General features: G+C 39.3%; 4 protein-coding genes and 1 pseudogene across 5 annotated transcripts in view; 1 reads left to right on the forward strand and 4 right to left on the reverse strand.

Annotated features, from left to right (window-relative positions):
* LOC125801347 (zinc finger protein 271-like) overlaps window positions 1-16,575 on the reverse strand; it is a 773,213-nt gene that overhangs the window by 658,724 nt on the left and 97,914 nt on the right. The window lies entirely within an intron of this gene.
* Window positions 1-16,575, reverse strand: part of LOC111194581 (zinc finger protein 239-like) — a 693,226-nt gene that overhangs the window by 658,724 nt on the left and 17,927 nt on the right. The gene's annotated exons all lie outside the window — the stretch shown is intronic.
* Window positions 1-16,575, forward strand: part of LOC125801423 (zinc finger protein 239-like) — a 124,471-nt gene that overhangs the window by 57,110 nt on the left and 50,786 nt on the right. The window lies entirely within an intron of this gene.
* The window catches only part of LOC125801306 (zinc finger protein 239-like), a 69,022-nt pseudogene that overhangs the window by 11,570 nt on the left and 40,877 nt on the right, over window positions 1-16,575 (reverse strand).
* On the reverse strand, window positions 166-3,147 carry LOC111196359 (uncharacterized). Its single transcript, XM_049478422.1, has 8 exons — window positions 2,831-3,147; window positions 2,537-2,720; window positions 2,355-2,441; window positions 2,056-2,201; window positions 1,880-1,969; window positions 1,472-1,776; window positions 846-1,061; window positions 166-703 (listed from the first exon to the last, which is right to left on the reverse strand). The coding sequence occupies exons 1-8, from the start codon at window positions 3,145-3,147 to the stop codon at window positions 291-293; spliced, it is 1,758 nt and encodes a 585-aa protein (XP_049334379.1). The 3' UTR covers window positions 166-290.

The following is a 16,575-nucleotide window of genomic DNA, read 5'->3' on the forward strand; positions in this document are numbered from 1 at the left end:
GTGTCATATAGGTGTGATGTAGAATGCTGTCCAATTCCAATATTTTTCAACAACAAACACGCATATGACTTGACAGTTTGACCAATTTATTAAAAATGAAAAACTGCACAATTCAATTTGTCATTATAAATGCTATATACATGTGCAAATAATCTACAGTGTGTGTGTGTGTGTGAAGTCTAGTAGGCGACAGTACAGGTACAGAATGAGTTGTGGTGCAGGGTGAAGTAAAGTGCTGCGTGCAGTGAGTTCGTATGAGATGGCAGAGGGGTAGGTTGTTGTCCAGGAATTCAAGTATTCAGCCAGTCCAGTCCAACAGTTTCGCCTCCAAGTCCCTCGTCACTGAGAACACCGTAGTCCCAAAGTAGTTCCTCGTTGACCTGAATGTCCGTTAGCGCGAGGAAAATGGGATGCCATCTTGTTCCCTCTGTGAGTGGGAGTTTGAACACGTGTGGCTTCACATTTGGACTTCTCCGTGAATGGTTCATCCAACGACCAAACGTGTCCTGGTGTGGGTGACACTGGCATGGAGAATGTTGGGCGTCTATGCAGACCTTTTCCCCACGTCCCGCAAAGAAGAAGACGTAACAGGCTTCGTCCAAAAGCTGTTGCATTCTCCGATTCCCTTCTTCTTGGGTGACGTACTCTCCATGGTAGTCGCAGACCACCTCTCCCTTGGAAAAGGGCATTGTCGCAATCACCCCTTCAAAAGAGAATAAGACATAGTGGTTAGGGTGGTACTATTAAAAAGAATTAATGGTTAGGGTGGTAATATAAAAAATGCAAACAAATTTTAAAATATGACACGTTTAATAGAATCCTGGCATAATATCAAATGGCCTTACCTTTGTTCTTTGGTGGCCCAAAGTCTTTCAGGCAAAGTCCTTTCCAAGACTGTTCCTGAATACGGCGGATAATGTCTGGACTCTTGATGTGGTCCTTTACGGGGAGCCAAGACTTGACCACATCCATGGCGCTTGGACAGTTGGCCGACCAGTTCTCAGCACGGAGCCGATTGTATACCCTGGCCTCTGAGGGGCGGTTCCTGAACTTGCACTTATCTGTGAAAAAGAGAGAGGACATTGTAGTTGGTTAGAACGTGAACATGTGACAGAAATACAGTTATGGATTATTTTATTACTTGTGTAATAGAGTATTATTACTTGTGTAACAGAGTAGTAATAATTGAGTTTATTTGTTATCACTTTTTTTTGTTTTAATTAGCTTGGAGTCCCAGTTCCTCTGCCCAGAGGGTGGGTGTGTGGCCATTGTTGACAGCCTTCAGCGTCATTATGGCCAGCACCACCCTTATTTGCGGGTAAATATTTTTTTTGTACATATATTTATGTAAAACAAATGGTTCTAAATTGATACTATTTTTTTCTTCTTCTTCTTCTTCTTGCATCTTATATGTAGATAAGACTTGTTGCCCAGAGACCGTGTGTTGATAAAAGAGAGAGGAAGTCATTACCCAAGATATACTGGATGCGCTGTTCCCGCTGGACTGTCCTCCATTTGTTGTGAAAGTAACGGAAGGATTCACGATCAAATCCACCGCCGACAATTTCCTCACATGTGGGTGTCGTGGCATGAACAGTCACCGGAAACAGATCAAGAAAACTAAGCCAGGTGGACTTAGCCCTCCGCTTCCTTGCAATCGAAGAGGATGAAGGGGAGTGGTCCTTCTTCGGAGCCTGTGGCTGTCCAGTTGCCTGTCCCACAGCATCTGAGCAGGAAGGCTGCTCATCATCCCCCTCTTCAGAACCTGCAGCAGAGCTAAAAGATGGGGCGAGTGTTATAAAGACCAATCCATAAGTAAAAACAACAACAGTGAAAAAACAACAGCGTTTGTTAAATAAGATGCCTTGCTTAAAATTACCTCGGCTGGCAACTGCTGGCAGGGGCAACTGCTGGCAGGGGGGCAACTGGGGCAACTGCTGGCAGGTCGGTCCCTGAAGCCTGTGGATACCTGTGTTAACAAAAGACACACAATGTTATTATAAAGCTATATGTGGAGCAGTGCTTTTGAATGAGCCTTTAATCTGATGGACTTACAGTTCCCATAGCCGCTTCATATCATTAGGTAGATTCACCACAGGAACTCCTTTCTGGCTCAGAAAGAAGATGCCTCCATCATGAACATCGGGACTGGACTTTTTGACACTCCATGACCTGATGTGAGCGAAGTACATCTCCAGCCACTGTATTGAAACAAAAAATAAAAAAGGAACATTGTTCATTTATTGTCTTTGACAAACTACATTCAAAACTGAATTTAAAATTGTACATCTATTATATATATATATATATATATATATATATATATATATATATATATATAGTACATTTTGTACCTCTTCATGTTGGGGAGTCAGGCTGATGTCAAAGTGTTCAAGGAAAATGCCACTGGTTGATGGGGTTCGAGAAACCCAATGCTCTACCTGTATGGGGAAAAAATTATATTTTCATTAGCCAGTTTGTCTTTATAAAACATTTTAGAGAAATGCAAGGCATTAAGGACAGCAAGAAAAGCTACCTTGAAGTTCAGCACAGCACTCTCTGCCAGTTGATGCTCCTTCAGGAGTATTGCCTCACAGACGTACCGGAACAGTGTCTGCTGACTCTCTTCCACCTGTTGTCCCATTCTCAGTCTACGACTGATATCGAGGACGCCAGATTTCGCTGACTCAAGTACTTGGTCGTAGTCAGGCGTTGAAGATCTACCATGAGAGATAAACATGAAAGACCGAAAAAAAAACACATTAGAATATAGACATGAAAATAAATATGAACTTGTAACTAACAGTGCTATTTAGAAAGTGCCACTCACTCGTCAGCAGCAGCCAAGTCCAAGCGAGTGGCCATGGGCACGTTCGGACTGCTAGCCCTCAACTCTCTCAGGAGAGTAATGGCTTTTATCCTCTGTGCCGTCTGGATGTATCTCTCCCTGGCCTGGTCGGACAGGTCCCGATGGCAGCTGGTCAGATGGCGGTCAAGACGAGACTTCTGATACCCACATCCCGGAACAGTACACAGAGATGTCAGGATCGACACTTTCTGATTCGCCAGCTGAACCAGGATCTTCTTCTCCTCTACGTTTTCCACGTGATGTACTGTGGAAAGGTGCGCAGAGATGGAGGACAGCATCTTCTTGCAAACTGGACAGGGAGCCATCTGAAATAAATGAGCACATTTTTAAACATAGGACAAATAAATTGTGCTATCCAGCGCTTTGGAGAAGTTGAAAAGTGTATCTTACGCCAAAGTGCCAATCAATAAATAAATATATAAGTTAACCGAAACTCATGACAACAACATCTTTTGAAACACACATTAATTTATTGCCAATCCATACATTGAGTCAACCTGCTTTCTATGGTGTACAATTTAAAAAATTGTTAAGCTAAAAACTAGCTTTAACTATAGTTACATAAGGTAACTTGCATTTTGACGTTTTAAATAGCCTGGTGTTGTAGAAAAGAAAGGTGGGCTACTCCCACCTCTCGTCCGGGGTACAACTCCCCTGCGTGTTCGTTTGATAGAGAGAGTCAGACAGGTGGAGTGAAGCTGAAAGCAACCAAGTATTTATTACAAAGTACTGAATATTTAGGAGAACCAATACATATAAGACAGTGTTACAGCCGTCTCAGTAAGAGTTCTGACCCCCCTCTCATCTGACTCCGTGTTTATACTCAAAATGACGTAAGCCTGTTGATGAGGCGTTGTTAAAATCATCGCATGCACGTGTTAGTACTGAAGTTTCCCAGGTTTGATCACACCACTAGTGTTTGACCTTGACTGTCTCCAATCGGACAGTGTGGCATTGTCTTCAGGACTGGACCGAGTCTGGTAAAAACAGTGTGGTATTGTTTTAATAATTACAAAGTGTCATCCTCCCCATGTGCGTGCTCCCATCCCGCTTTGGGAGATGCAAAACAACGCACACACAGAGTGAAAGGCTGCACTGTTCGTACCCGAGTCTCTTTTGTATCAATTCAGTTCGTACAAAGTGCACTTGGCTGATGATTGATTGTCAGTCAGAAACATGCAGTAAACTAAAAATGCTTCAGGCATAAGCTGTATGTGCCCAACAATTGGTTCTATATGCTATATGTTACTGTGTTAGCAGCGCGTGGTTAGTCCGCCATATAATAGATCCTATGTGTTAATATACGCCTTATGTATCATGTGGGTTAGTTTGTCAGACTAAGGTCTGTGTTACTCACATGCTTGTTAAAAACAATGTTTCACTATGTACGTGAAGAATATATGATGGTTATTTGGTTAGTTTTCTATATAAATGTGTGAAAAATATACTGTGAGTAATAAAATGATCAAATATAGTGTGAGTATTGGTTAATGCATATAAAATACAAGGTTTCACACGATGATTATGTAATTTTAGATACTAAGATAAGTAATCATGATTGTGAGATATTTGTCAGTATACTCAAGGTAAAACAGGGTTTCTTCGTAAGATTTCCCACAATTCCCCCTTTCGACGTATCAAACAGATACGTCGACAAACCGTAATTCCTCCAAATCATGTATTTACATATGTTCAACCCTTGATCAACATGTGAGTGAACATTTTACTAACGGTGGGAGCGAAAACCTGTTCTGGCAGCCTTCCAACCAATTTTTGACAGGAAAAATTCTCCCACGGTCCCTCTGCCACCAGGCGACCAATAATTCGAACTCTATCAAAGGAGGAAGTGACATCATTGCAATAAAGTCATCCCCAAGACTGGTTGGTTTCCAGCATTTCCTCTTGCTCTTCCTCACACTCCAGTATAGGCCGATCCCCCCCATTATTGTCTATTGTGTTTGTTTGTGGCCTCGTCGGTGTCGATGGTCGGTGTATCTGTAACTCTAACTTTGATCCATCCGACAGGGTCGTTACCATTTACATCCACCCCGACCCCTATGAAAAATGCCGAAGATTTTTCCCCATTAGGATCGGATTGCCACTCTAATGCAATGGTTATTAGATTATTTATCGCACCATTATCCCTTTGTATGTTAAGCTTATTTAATTTCTCCCGCTCACGAGTCGCCCAGCTTTCGCTTGTATCCCAATTGACATGTGTCGACCTAATTACGTGTTCCCACTTGTGACAAGGTCTGGCTTTATAAGCTGCTTGGTCGGTGTTATTGGTGATTCTCATGAATCTGCAGGGAACATGTCCATGACAATTTTTTTTTTTTTTTTTTTTAATCAGTACTCAATTCACAAAAACTCTGATATTGTGTGTAAAGCAAATAGGTAGTACTGTATGGATCAATTGTTCATATAAAATTATTTTTATATAAATTAAATAAAAAATATATGGAAATTCACATTACCGTTATGTGTCCGTACCCCTTCTTTCTAATTTTAAGTTAAACCATATTAAAAGTACTAAGCATATCGAATCAATAAAATAGATTAAAGTCATTTAAAATATCACCATTTATACATAGTATAAATATTTTTGGTGTTGAACAAAAAATGTATTTGATTTTAAACAAAATAACTGTGTCCGAACAATTTTTCTCATTACCGTTTCATGATTTTACCCCCTTAAAAAAATTACACTGTGCCTTTAAATTGATCAGCTATCCCATGATGCATCAGTTCAGACACAAGCTTCAAAATGGAGATAAGGTCAGTTAGTCACTATTCTCTCCCTTTAAGAAATCTGTAATATTGCTAAAACTGTCCTCAGTGACACTGTGTATTATCATTACCGTTATGGTTTAATACTCATTACTTTTAAAAATATAAAAATAAATTATTTCATGAATATTATCACAATATAAGGCTTTGACAGCTGGCAAAGTTATAGGTTGTTAGCATATTAGCATTTTAAGTTATTTGTGAAATTAGCTAAGAGCATCTCATTACCGTTATGGATCTAAAATGTTAATTGTTTTAAATGTTTCACATCTTATCATAACTTTTCTTCATTTTACTATAGTATACCCCTCACCTGTTGTCCACATGAGTTTTTTGATCAAACATATTCTAAAATAATTCCCATTAATTAAAAAATTAAAAGATATTTTACAAATGTTGTATCGGTAATGAGAGTTGCTTAACTATAAATAAATAAATAAAAAAGATCAAAGTAATTGTCAAGGACTGTGCTGTTAAGTTGATGGGATTTTGTTGTGGAAATATGAAATTAGTCATCAAAAAATGTTTTGAACCGTTGATCTAGCTTCGTCATTTACTGTAACGGTAATGAGAATTATTCTGGATCATATAAGATTCAAATGATAATAAAATTCTATTTTTAAAAAAAATATGAAAAAATAAACAATATAGTAAAATACACATTCTATTTTAGCATCTCAACTTGAAAAAATGCTGCAATGAGGTGAAAAACTTTTTATGTTAATGTGAAGGTCTTCGTGAGAATCACCCTTATGGTTACACTTAAGATTATCATCACGGGACCAACACAAGTACACCGCTTCCCCCTTGGACCCCTGCTTACCACAAGTAACCACGTCGCATAAGTTCACTGTCCATATTGTCATCTCACCCCAATATTAGTCTAATTCTATACCTCCCCAGCGCCTGATGCATTTTAAGTTAGGCTGATTGATGGTTGATCGTTTGGTTCTATTAAGCTGTGTGGGCTGGTCTGTAGTTGTTGCGTTTGTCGGGTGTACGGTTGCTGATGTGTTTACAATTGTTCCCTCTACCGTTGTTAGTTGTTCTTGCTTTGATACGATGGCCAATGTTATTATCATGATACCCATGAGGGCAACGGTTATTATTATCTGGAGCCATATTGGAATAGCCAGAGGAAATGCTGGTCCGTTATAGTTTCCGTACTTTGACCTGTCCCACTCCCTTTTCCCGTACCAAGCCATTTTTAAACCATAAAATGTGTTTTCCCTCTAAGTTTCCCACTATCTAGCAAACTTGTTATCTTATAGCCTTATATGTGTAAGTGTTAAAATTACAGAGTGTATATATATATTTTTTTTTTTTTAACAATTCCATTTTTTTCAAAGTCCAGGCGTCCAAGGCAACCTGCAAAGAAGAATAATGTGTTCCCCCCCCTAATTTAGCAAATCACAGTTTATACCCCTATATGTGTAAATGTTAAAGTTGCAATGCGTGTTTGTTCGTCTCTTCTTTCTTCTTGTTTCAGGGTTCTGAAGGTAAACTACCTCAGGCCCACGTACGAAGAGCTTTATTCTGTATCTTGATGTCTGCAATATCAGTGAATGAAAAGTATGAGTTGGTGTGTGATAAGACTATGTGTGTTTTTAATGAGATGTGTTTAAGAGTCTCTGTATGTAGTGTACTTTGACGCAATCGAAACGTTGCTGAATGAGTCACTCCCTCACTTCCACTCCTCAGTCACAGCCAGGCTGTGTGCTGCTGCTGCTGTGCTCTGAGAAATCTTTTCTCCGCTGTGGCCAGGCCAGGCCCGTGCTGCGGGGGGTCTGCTGCCCCTCCTTCCTGCTTCTGCTGCTGCAGGGTCAGACTTCTCAGCTGTCTCGTCTCCTCCTGCTGCTCTGTGAGCGATCTCTGTTGTTGCACAGCTGTAGAACCCTCGCCTATCAGTTGATCTGCGTACATTGTTCTCTCAGTCACCTGGAAAGGCTCAATCCAGCCAGGCTCGTTCCCCTTTCGTGCGTAATGGCGGAGTAACCCTCACTCCGTGTCTGTATTGGTCCACCTTTGCACCACGTTCTCCTTCTCCCCCTGTGTAAACAGATCTGAAACAAGACTTTTGTATTCGTTATAATCATGTTTAAGGTTCTCTATTCATTTTGGAAGTCTGTTAAGGGGTCCTCCGTGTCTCCTTCCTGCAAGTTAAAATACATGGTTAAAATACATTTATCACACTTGACTTGAGCTCTAATTTCCCCTTGGAAGTTAATTATTTCATATTTAAATTTTGTCTGTGCACAGATTTAAGCCCAATTTTTGTTTTCTTACCTTCCTCAGTTGTCCTGATTTTCAGTTATACTCAATCATGATCTTTAATGTCAAAAGTGCTTTAAATCCCTAACTTTTAGGAATTTTCAATTTTAAATTGCAACCTTTAATTATCATCACCATTAATTACTTGCTTTTACCTTCCTTTTGTTCACATCCCTCTCCCTTTTAGTGTAACTGCTTCCCTGTGGCTCTGTTATATCCAAATTAGCTCTTACAAACACTACTAATGTTCACCACCCAGTTTACCACTAGACACACACTATGTCTCATGCATGCACACACACAAACTCAAACACGTCCACTCTCACAAACACTAACCAAGCTAAAGATCACACACCTCAACTCTGCAGCATCATTGTACAGACCATATTTTACTACTTCACAGCACAAAACTGCTGCTTTAAACGCACCTGCTGTTAAGCCTCCCACTTAAAGCTTCCTGTAGATCTTCTCATATTGTATTGGTAATACTTTATAGATAATAAATAAGAAACAAACATTTGGAAATACATCTGAATCATGTTTTTTATATAGATCGTAATGATCAGCTGCTCTATTTTCCCCTCCATCTCCACACTGATTGATAGAATATCAGGGCCCAAAGTTTTAAATTCTGCACAAACTACACATAATGTGGCTTCTGTCTCAGGAATGGTTCCATATTGATGTACTGGGCTTTCTTGGGTTACTTTTGCTTGGACTTTAGAATCACTGTTTGTGGCTATATTATTTTACCTGCCACTTTAATTTTCTGCGGTGTGTTATTTTACCAAGAAATTATGTTTCTGACTTTTTCAATTCCCAAGATTTTATAAAGCCTTGATTTCTAGATTTAGTTGATTTTATTTAGTGCTTTAAAAATTGGGAGAAGTGGAACGTGATTATTTTTCTCTGTATCAATCGTTCCATTACAAACAATAATATTATCAATATTAATAAACACAGATGTTATGCTTTGCTTTGTCCACGTTATTTTAGCAAATAAATCCGAACAATGCTTTACATTTACTTTTCAATATGTTAAATATGTATTTATGCATATACAATGCCAAGCAGATTGCTTTTCACAATTATCAACAATACCTCTATTTCCTTAAACAATTTATCAAACCTCACACATTGTTTTTCTTGTTCAAAAAATGGCTTACATGATGAATAGTGAAAGTTAATTTTGTGTCTACATTTCATATTTTAAAGTTAGGATTGAGTTTGTCTTAAAAGCTAAAACTTTTACAATATTGCTGAAAGTAATTGCTCATCCGCATAGTGGTTGTTTTAAAACCATACTTTAAAAAGATAAACAAGCTAAAAGTTTTTAAAAAAAATGCTCTACGTCTATAAAATAATGATTGGTCAAAAATTTTTAGTAATAGTGGTGAGGGATGAAAAAGGTAATAGGTTTAAAAAGTCAAGAAAAAAGTAAAAAATAATGGCTGGGCGAATAATGGTGGTAATAATGGTGATCTATTTACATCTCCCCCTTTTTCTGAAACAGAATTTCTGTTTCAGAAAACTTAACACAAAATTGCTCCACCCTCTGTTGTCTTTCCCCTGTCCACTGGGCTGGTCTACCCTGCACAAGCCTCCACTGACACACACCCCATCACTCCATTCATCCACTCACTCTCCCCCTGGGCTGCGCTTCCCTTCCACGATGTTTTCTCCGTTTTCTGTTAAAATGCATGTGGTGGTCAGATCGAGACTGTGCCTGCCTTAGGTTGTCCCGTTGTATTACGTTGGGATCTTACCCGTCTTTGGCTAACCAGCCTATCACACTGAACCACACACAGCGTAGCAGCACTGTTTTATCAACATTCAGTGCCGTAGAGTTCCTGACAGTTAGGGAACGCAACCCCAGGTCTGTCGTACTTTCATAAATTCACACTCTGATGTGTTTACCGTGAAAGCCTGTGCAAGGCACCAAGTACCCATAGTTTATTATAGATTATTACTGTATACATATTTCATTTATTACCATCATTATCACCTTTTCTCTCCCACTGAATTTAGCTTAAATTATTTGCTTTTATGCCACTGCTCTGAAATAGACCCAAAAGAGTGCATGTCAATGAATAATTATTTAGATTTGGCATCTGTACCTTAAAGGTGTACCACAAGGTTAAATTTTTGTCCAGGTTTATTTAATATATATATACATAAATTATAGTGCTGGCTCTGCTTCTCAGACTGCAAACTTTACCATTATGCAGATGAAACAATTTTATAGTGCTTAGCCGATATTGTTCATGCTACAGCCAGAAAATTATGCATTTGTTTTATAGGTGGCATTGTATAAGCATGAAAACTAAATTTATGCTGTTTTCCAGATCTCGTTTTAGTCTAATTTAATACTATACAGAAAGAAAGTAAAGCATATTGAAAGCAAAATAGAAAGCTCATTTTTTCAATACATGTGATTACGTCTCCTTATCAGAAAAATACCAAATTCCCTGTAGCTTGAAATAGATGCAACACTGCGTTTCCTTAAAAAATAATAATAATAATAATAAAAATAAGGTCTTTCCTCACTGGTTTCTGAAATCTACTATCGCTCTTAAGATAATCAAAATATTAGCATAGACGGATATACATGAGATCATAGAGAAATTAGATATTACATCTGTCTTATATAAGTCTGATTCAGCTAGGACTGAACTGAGATCAGTCTGAATAAGAAACGAATATTAAGATAATTAACTAAATCACCTGATAGAAAAAGCTGTGTTTGGAATGGCTCGCTCATTAATTCATTCACTATTAACTATGTAGCATTTCTATTCATTGAACTGGTTATTTAAGAATCAAACAAGAAACCATATTTATTGGTCCTGCTCTGAGGACATCTTACACAGCAGTACTGCATGGCATAGTATATTTTGGAATTTCTAGCATACATCTTCTGTACAATATTATTATAATATAATGTAATTAATAGTGAACTATATGGGGAAAAATATACTGCTGAGTTTCGACAAAGCATTGTAAAAATGGCCAATCCAAATTGCTTAGTATTTCTGCAATAGGAGACGATTCCGAAACAGCCACACACAGTCATTTTTTCATTATTAGCTTTGCTAATAGAATATAGAGTTAGACATATGTCCCTGTTGGGTTAGCGCCCCCAAGATATAGTCCAATACCCAAAATTAAGCTAATTATTTTCCTCAATTCTGTCTCCATAATCCCTGTATTAAACTCTCTAAATTCTCTAATTATTTATCCAGTCACACACCTCTCTGACATTATTCAACAACTTAATTATTTATATTAACACTTCCCCAACCTTGCTTACATTAAAGTACACTGTACTCATGATTGGGTATTCACATTTTCACATTTATTTTTGGAACTGTCTTATAACGTATGCATATGTATATTATATTATATTTCTATTTCACATTAGTCACTGTCATAATAGATGTCATTGCACTTTACTCTGTTAATTATTTAATTATTTATGACCATTAGTAATATCTACTGCACTGCTCCGTGTACAGATAGATCTTTACCTTGTATAGTTAGGTTTTGTATATCCTTATATTTTCTTATATATATATATCTATTTCTATCCATACAAAAACCTTTTCCCCCTGTTCACCTCTGTCCCCCATCTCACAATGTATTACTCTATTTCCCTACTGAACTGATGTTCTATTTTCTATGATATCTCACAAGTGTTAATTCACAAATAACCAACTTCACAGTCGAAAACCAATAGGCTTAACCAACTCCACCTACTTCACCTTGGACTCCTCCCCTGCAGTGGGACTCATCCATTCCTATTTCGTTTACACACAAGAGTTCGTACACTCAACCAATCACACCGCTCACAGGCATGGGCGTGGTAGTGGGGGGAAAAGTGGACCTGACTACCCAGGGCCCGAGTAGGGAGAGGGGCCCATGAAAAATTTTTTTTCGCTCACTTTCCTTTGTTTACTGGCATGGATAGGGGCCATTAACATAGAGGGTGTACAGGGCCCAGAATTTGCTGCTACGCCCCTGCTCACAGGAACCCTGCGCACACACATTTCAGTAGCACTCACTCTGTTTCACACACACTCTAACGCATACGCACACACTTATGTTGCATTCAGTCTGTCTCGCACACACTGTAACGCATACGCACACACTTTTTCAGTCTCACAGTTCCACACACAAGTCTAACACATACGCACACACATTTCATTCGGTGCCGCACACACATTTTATCTCTCCGCCACACAAGGCTGTGTTTCTCTCCGGAAAAACTGGACACGCACACTTTTAATCCCTGTAACAGACACTCGTAGACCCTTTTCTTTTTCTCTCTGTCAGTCGCACATACACAATCACAAAGTCAGACACACTCAGTCCCTGGAATAAGCACACATACACACGCATACTCTCTCACACTTATTGGCCACAGACTCACTTCCCTCAAACTTATAGTTTATACTGCCATGTATACCCCGTTTTATTTGTTTTGTTATTTCTTCCAGCCGAATAAAAATAGAGAAGTAGGTACACGTCTACCCGAACAGGGACAACATCTGTTCTTTTTAACCGAATTAAAATAGAGAAGTAGTGTACAGCGTCTACCCGAGCAGGGACAGCATCTGCTCTTTTTAATCGAATTAAAATAGAGAAGTAGGTACAGCGTCTACCCGAACAGGCACAGCATCTGCTCTTTTCAACCGAATCAAAATAGAGAAGTAGTGTACAGCGTCTACCCGAACAGGCACAGCATCTGCTCTTTTCAACCGATTCAAAATAGAGAAGTAGTGTACAGTGTCTACCCGAGCAGGGACAGCATCTGCTCTTTTTAACCGAATTAAAATAGAGAAGTAGTGTACTTCGTCTACCCGAGCAGGGACAACTTCTGCTCTTTTAAACCGAATAAAAATAGAGGTCAGTAGGTACAGCGTCTACTGTGGCTTTTTGCGAGCGGATCAATATCGAGGTGAGCCTTGCACCTGGCCGTTATCCGAACTTCTCGTCAGAAGCCGGGGGGAGACGCCAGCATCCAATCCTTAACCCTTGATTAGGAACAACATCTAATCTTTTTATAAACCTTTGAGTAGGAACAGCTTCTACTCTTTGTTTTTTCTTTTTTATAAACAGCTCAGTATGCTGTCTGCTTCCCTCCGGACAGCAGCCAGGGCGCCGCTCCACTCAAATTTGAAATAGCCAATATGCAGAATTTGATTAAACAGGCTCTGCTTACCTGGTTTGTTAAGTTCGGCCGTGAGTGGATCAGTGCCGGATGCTGTCCTTCGTCAGACTCGTCGTCGGGTCACCAAATTGTTGTAGAAAAGAAAATGAAAGGTGGGCTACTCCCACCTCTCGTCCGGGGTACAACTCCCCGGCGTGTTCGTTTGATAGAGAGAGTCAGACAGGTGGAGTGAAGCTGAAAGCAAACCAAGTATTTATTACAAAGTACTGAATATTCAGGAGAACCAATACATATAAGACAGTGTTACAGCCGTCTCAGTAAGAGTTCTGACCCCCTCTGATCTGACTCCATGTTTTATACCCAAAATGACGTAAGCCTGTTGATGAGGCGTTGTTAAAATCATCTCATGTTAGCATGCACGTGTCTGACTGGACCACTAGTGTTTGACCTTGACTGTGTTCTTCCATCCTGGCACTATCTGTGTGTGTGCGTCACCCCCCGCTTTGAAGCAGAGGTTTTTTAGGGAGGCACTCAATCACCAAAAGGCTGCTTTGATCTAATAGCCTTTTTGTAGCAAATTAGCCCCGTACCAGTCGAATTGATGACCGTTAGTTAGGGTCATGCAGTAAAACAAAATACTTCAAGCCTGAGCTACATCTCATATGTTATATGTTAATGTGGGTTAATCTGTCATATAATAAAGTCTGTGTTAGTCACATGCCATATCAAACAATGTTTTACTATATGTGTAAAGGATATATTGTGATTATTGGTTAATCTTTTATATAAATGCGTGTAAAATACACTGTGAGTAAAAATGATCAAATATAATGTGAGTATTGGTTAATGCCTATAAAATACAAGGTTTCACACAATGATTATGTAAATACAGATACTAAGATAAGTAATCATAATTGAAAGATATTTGTCAATACACTTAAGGTAAAATAAACAGTTACTCTTCAGTAACCTTGTGCTGCATATTGGGTATTGTTGATTAAGGAGCTAATATAGGTGTGGTTTCGGGTTAGTGTTGAGGTGTTAATTACAGGGGTGTGGCTTACAGCCTGCATTTGTAGATAAATAAAGTGTGCATCCAGTACTAGTTTAATAACACTGTAATTTGCATTCAGTCAGTACACATAACTTTCAGAAGGTCTAGAATAATGTTTACCCTCCTCACAAAACAGGGTTTGTATGCTGACATGTATTTCAGGACTATTCATTCATCTTATTTTTTTTCCCTAGAATGAGTGAGGAAAAGAAAAAAAGATCAAGGCAATATCTAAGGTCCTGGAGGTCAGCTAGACGTGTGCTCAGAAAGATATCTGAGTGTCAGACAGAACAGCCAACTATGAATTATGATCATGAAGAAACGATTTCAGAATATGAGAGTGATCTTAGTGATACCTCTAGTTATATGGAGGACACTGAAGATAGTCCACCCCTTCAGCCTGCTGGAGGATCATCCACATGGGAAGACGCAAATCTGGAGGATGACATGTACCTTGAAGACAATAAATGTGAAGAATCAGACCAGGAAGAATATTTGGGATGTTCATCACTAGCAACTGACCTAGCAACTTGGGCTTCAGCTTACCAGGTTAAGAACAACGCCCTTGACAAGCTGTTGAAGGTTCTTCAAACACATGGCCACACAGAACTCCCCTCTTCAGCACGTAGTCTACTTAAGACACCAAGGCAGCTAGCAAAAAAGCAGAAATCTGGCATAGAATACTTTCATTATACACTGCATCAGAAGTTGACAGAGACCCTGGAGAAGTACCCTCCTGAACATCTGTCGGACACAATCAACCTGTCTTTTAATGTTGATGGACTGCCATTGTTCAAGAGCTCAGCAAGAATTATGTGGCCTGTTCTGTGTGCTGTCCACCTCAATCCCATAACTGTTTTCCCCACAACACTAACATGTGGAAAAAATCGTCCACACAATCTTGATTTCCTGGATGACATGATCACAGACCTCAAAGAACTGTTAAGTGGCGGCCTTCAATACAAGGGAAGAGCGTTGCAAATCAACATTCTTTGCATTGTCTGTGATGCTCCAGCGAAAGCCTTTATTCGCAACACAAAGCTGTGCTCTGGTTATTATGGCTGTGATAAATGTGACCAAAAAGGCGAGTGGCTTAAAAGGGTCACATATCAGCAGACAGATGACCTCACCTTACGCACAGATGCCTCTTTTAGGAACCAAATTCAGCCACAGCATCACAACGGAAATACACCACTGGTCAGTTTGCCCATTGATATGGTGAGAAGTTTTCCTGTTGATTACATGCATCAAGCCTGCCTAGGAGTCATGAAAAAACTTCTGCACATGTGGAGCAGGGGAGAGAAAGGTTTCAGGATGTCTTCTGTCCAAATAGAAGAAGTGAGCAGTAGGCTTGCGCACATAAAAAGTGAAATCCCCTCCATCTTTTCCCGCACTCCTCGAGGCCTAAATGAGCTTGAGAGATGGAAAGCAACAGAGTTCAGGCAGTTCATGCTGTACACAGGAAAGATAGTGTTAAAAGGAATATTGAAGAGAGACCTGTACCTCCATTTCCTTACATTCAGTGTGGCAATGTGCATCCTAGTTTGTCCCTCACTTATCAAACAGTACGCAGTGTACGCACAAAACCTCCTTCAGTACTTTGTCAGCAGAGGGAGGGAGCTTTATGGAAGAGAATTTCTGGTGTACAACACTCACTCTTTGCTTCATATTACGGAAGATGCTGTGTTATTCAATGGGCTGGACAACTGCAGTGCTTTCAAATTTGAAACATACCTGCATACCTTGAAGAGAATGGTACGTAGCGGAACACACCCCCTCACACAGATTGCCAACCGTATTGAGGAAAGAAAGTCAGCACCAATCCATGACCTTGTAGCAAAAAAAACAAGAAGCATTAAGGACAGAGCACACTTGCTTGAAGGTGAGGAATGTTGCGAAGTTATAGATGAGATGGAGAAAGATGGAAAGGTCCTTTGTCGAGTGTACCATCATCCTGCACCCCTCTTCATGGAGCCATGCACCTCGTTTCTCATTGGGGCTTTCAGCTTCAAAGAAAATACCACTACAATGAAATGGATCACCTGTGATAAAATTGAGAAGAGAGCCATCAGGCTTCACATAGAAGACAAATCTATATTTATGGGCATATTACATCAAGTGTAAACAAAATATGCCATTAAGATTAGATGGAGATAAGGCACCAATTCAACATTTAAAGAATATGTAAGTAATTTTAATTAAATCAAGGAACTTTTTAAGCCTTAAAGGGTTAAAATGCATATTAGATACCAAGACACCATGTCTGGAAATGTCACTTTTATTATTTGGTATATTCAATTAGAAGATCATGCCTGAATATTATGCCTATTTTGACTTCTATGGTTACATTATCTGACAATAGCAGTCCTGCAGTCAGATAATAAATGCTGGTGAAGGGATAGTGAATGTCAGAACAGGCAT

The sequence above is a fragment of the Astyanax mexicanus genome, chromosome 4 (assembly GCF_023375975.1).
Source record: "Astyanax mexicanus isolate ESR-SI-001 chromosome 4, AstMex3_surface, whole genome shotgun sequence".
In the NCBI taxonomy this organism is placed as follows: Eukaryota; Metazoa; Chordata; class Actinopteri; order Characiformes; family Acestrorhamphidae; genus Astyanax; species Astyanax mexicanus.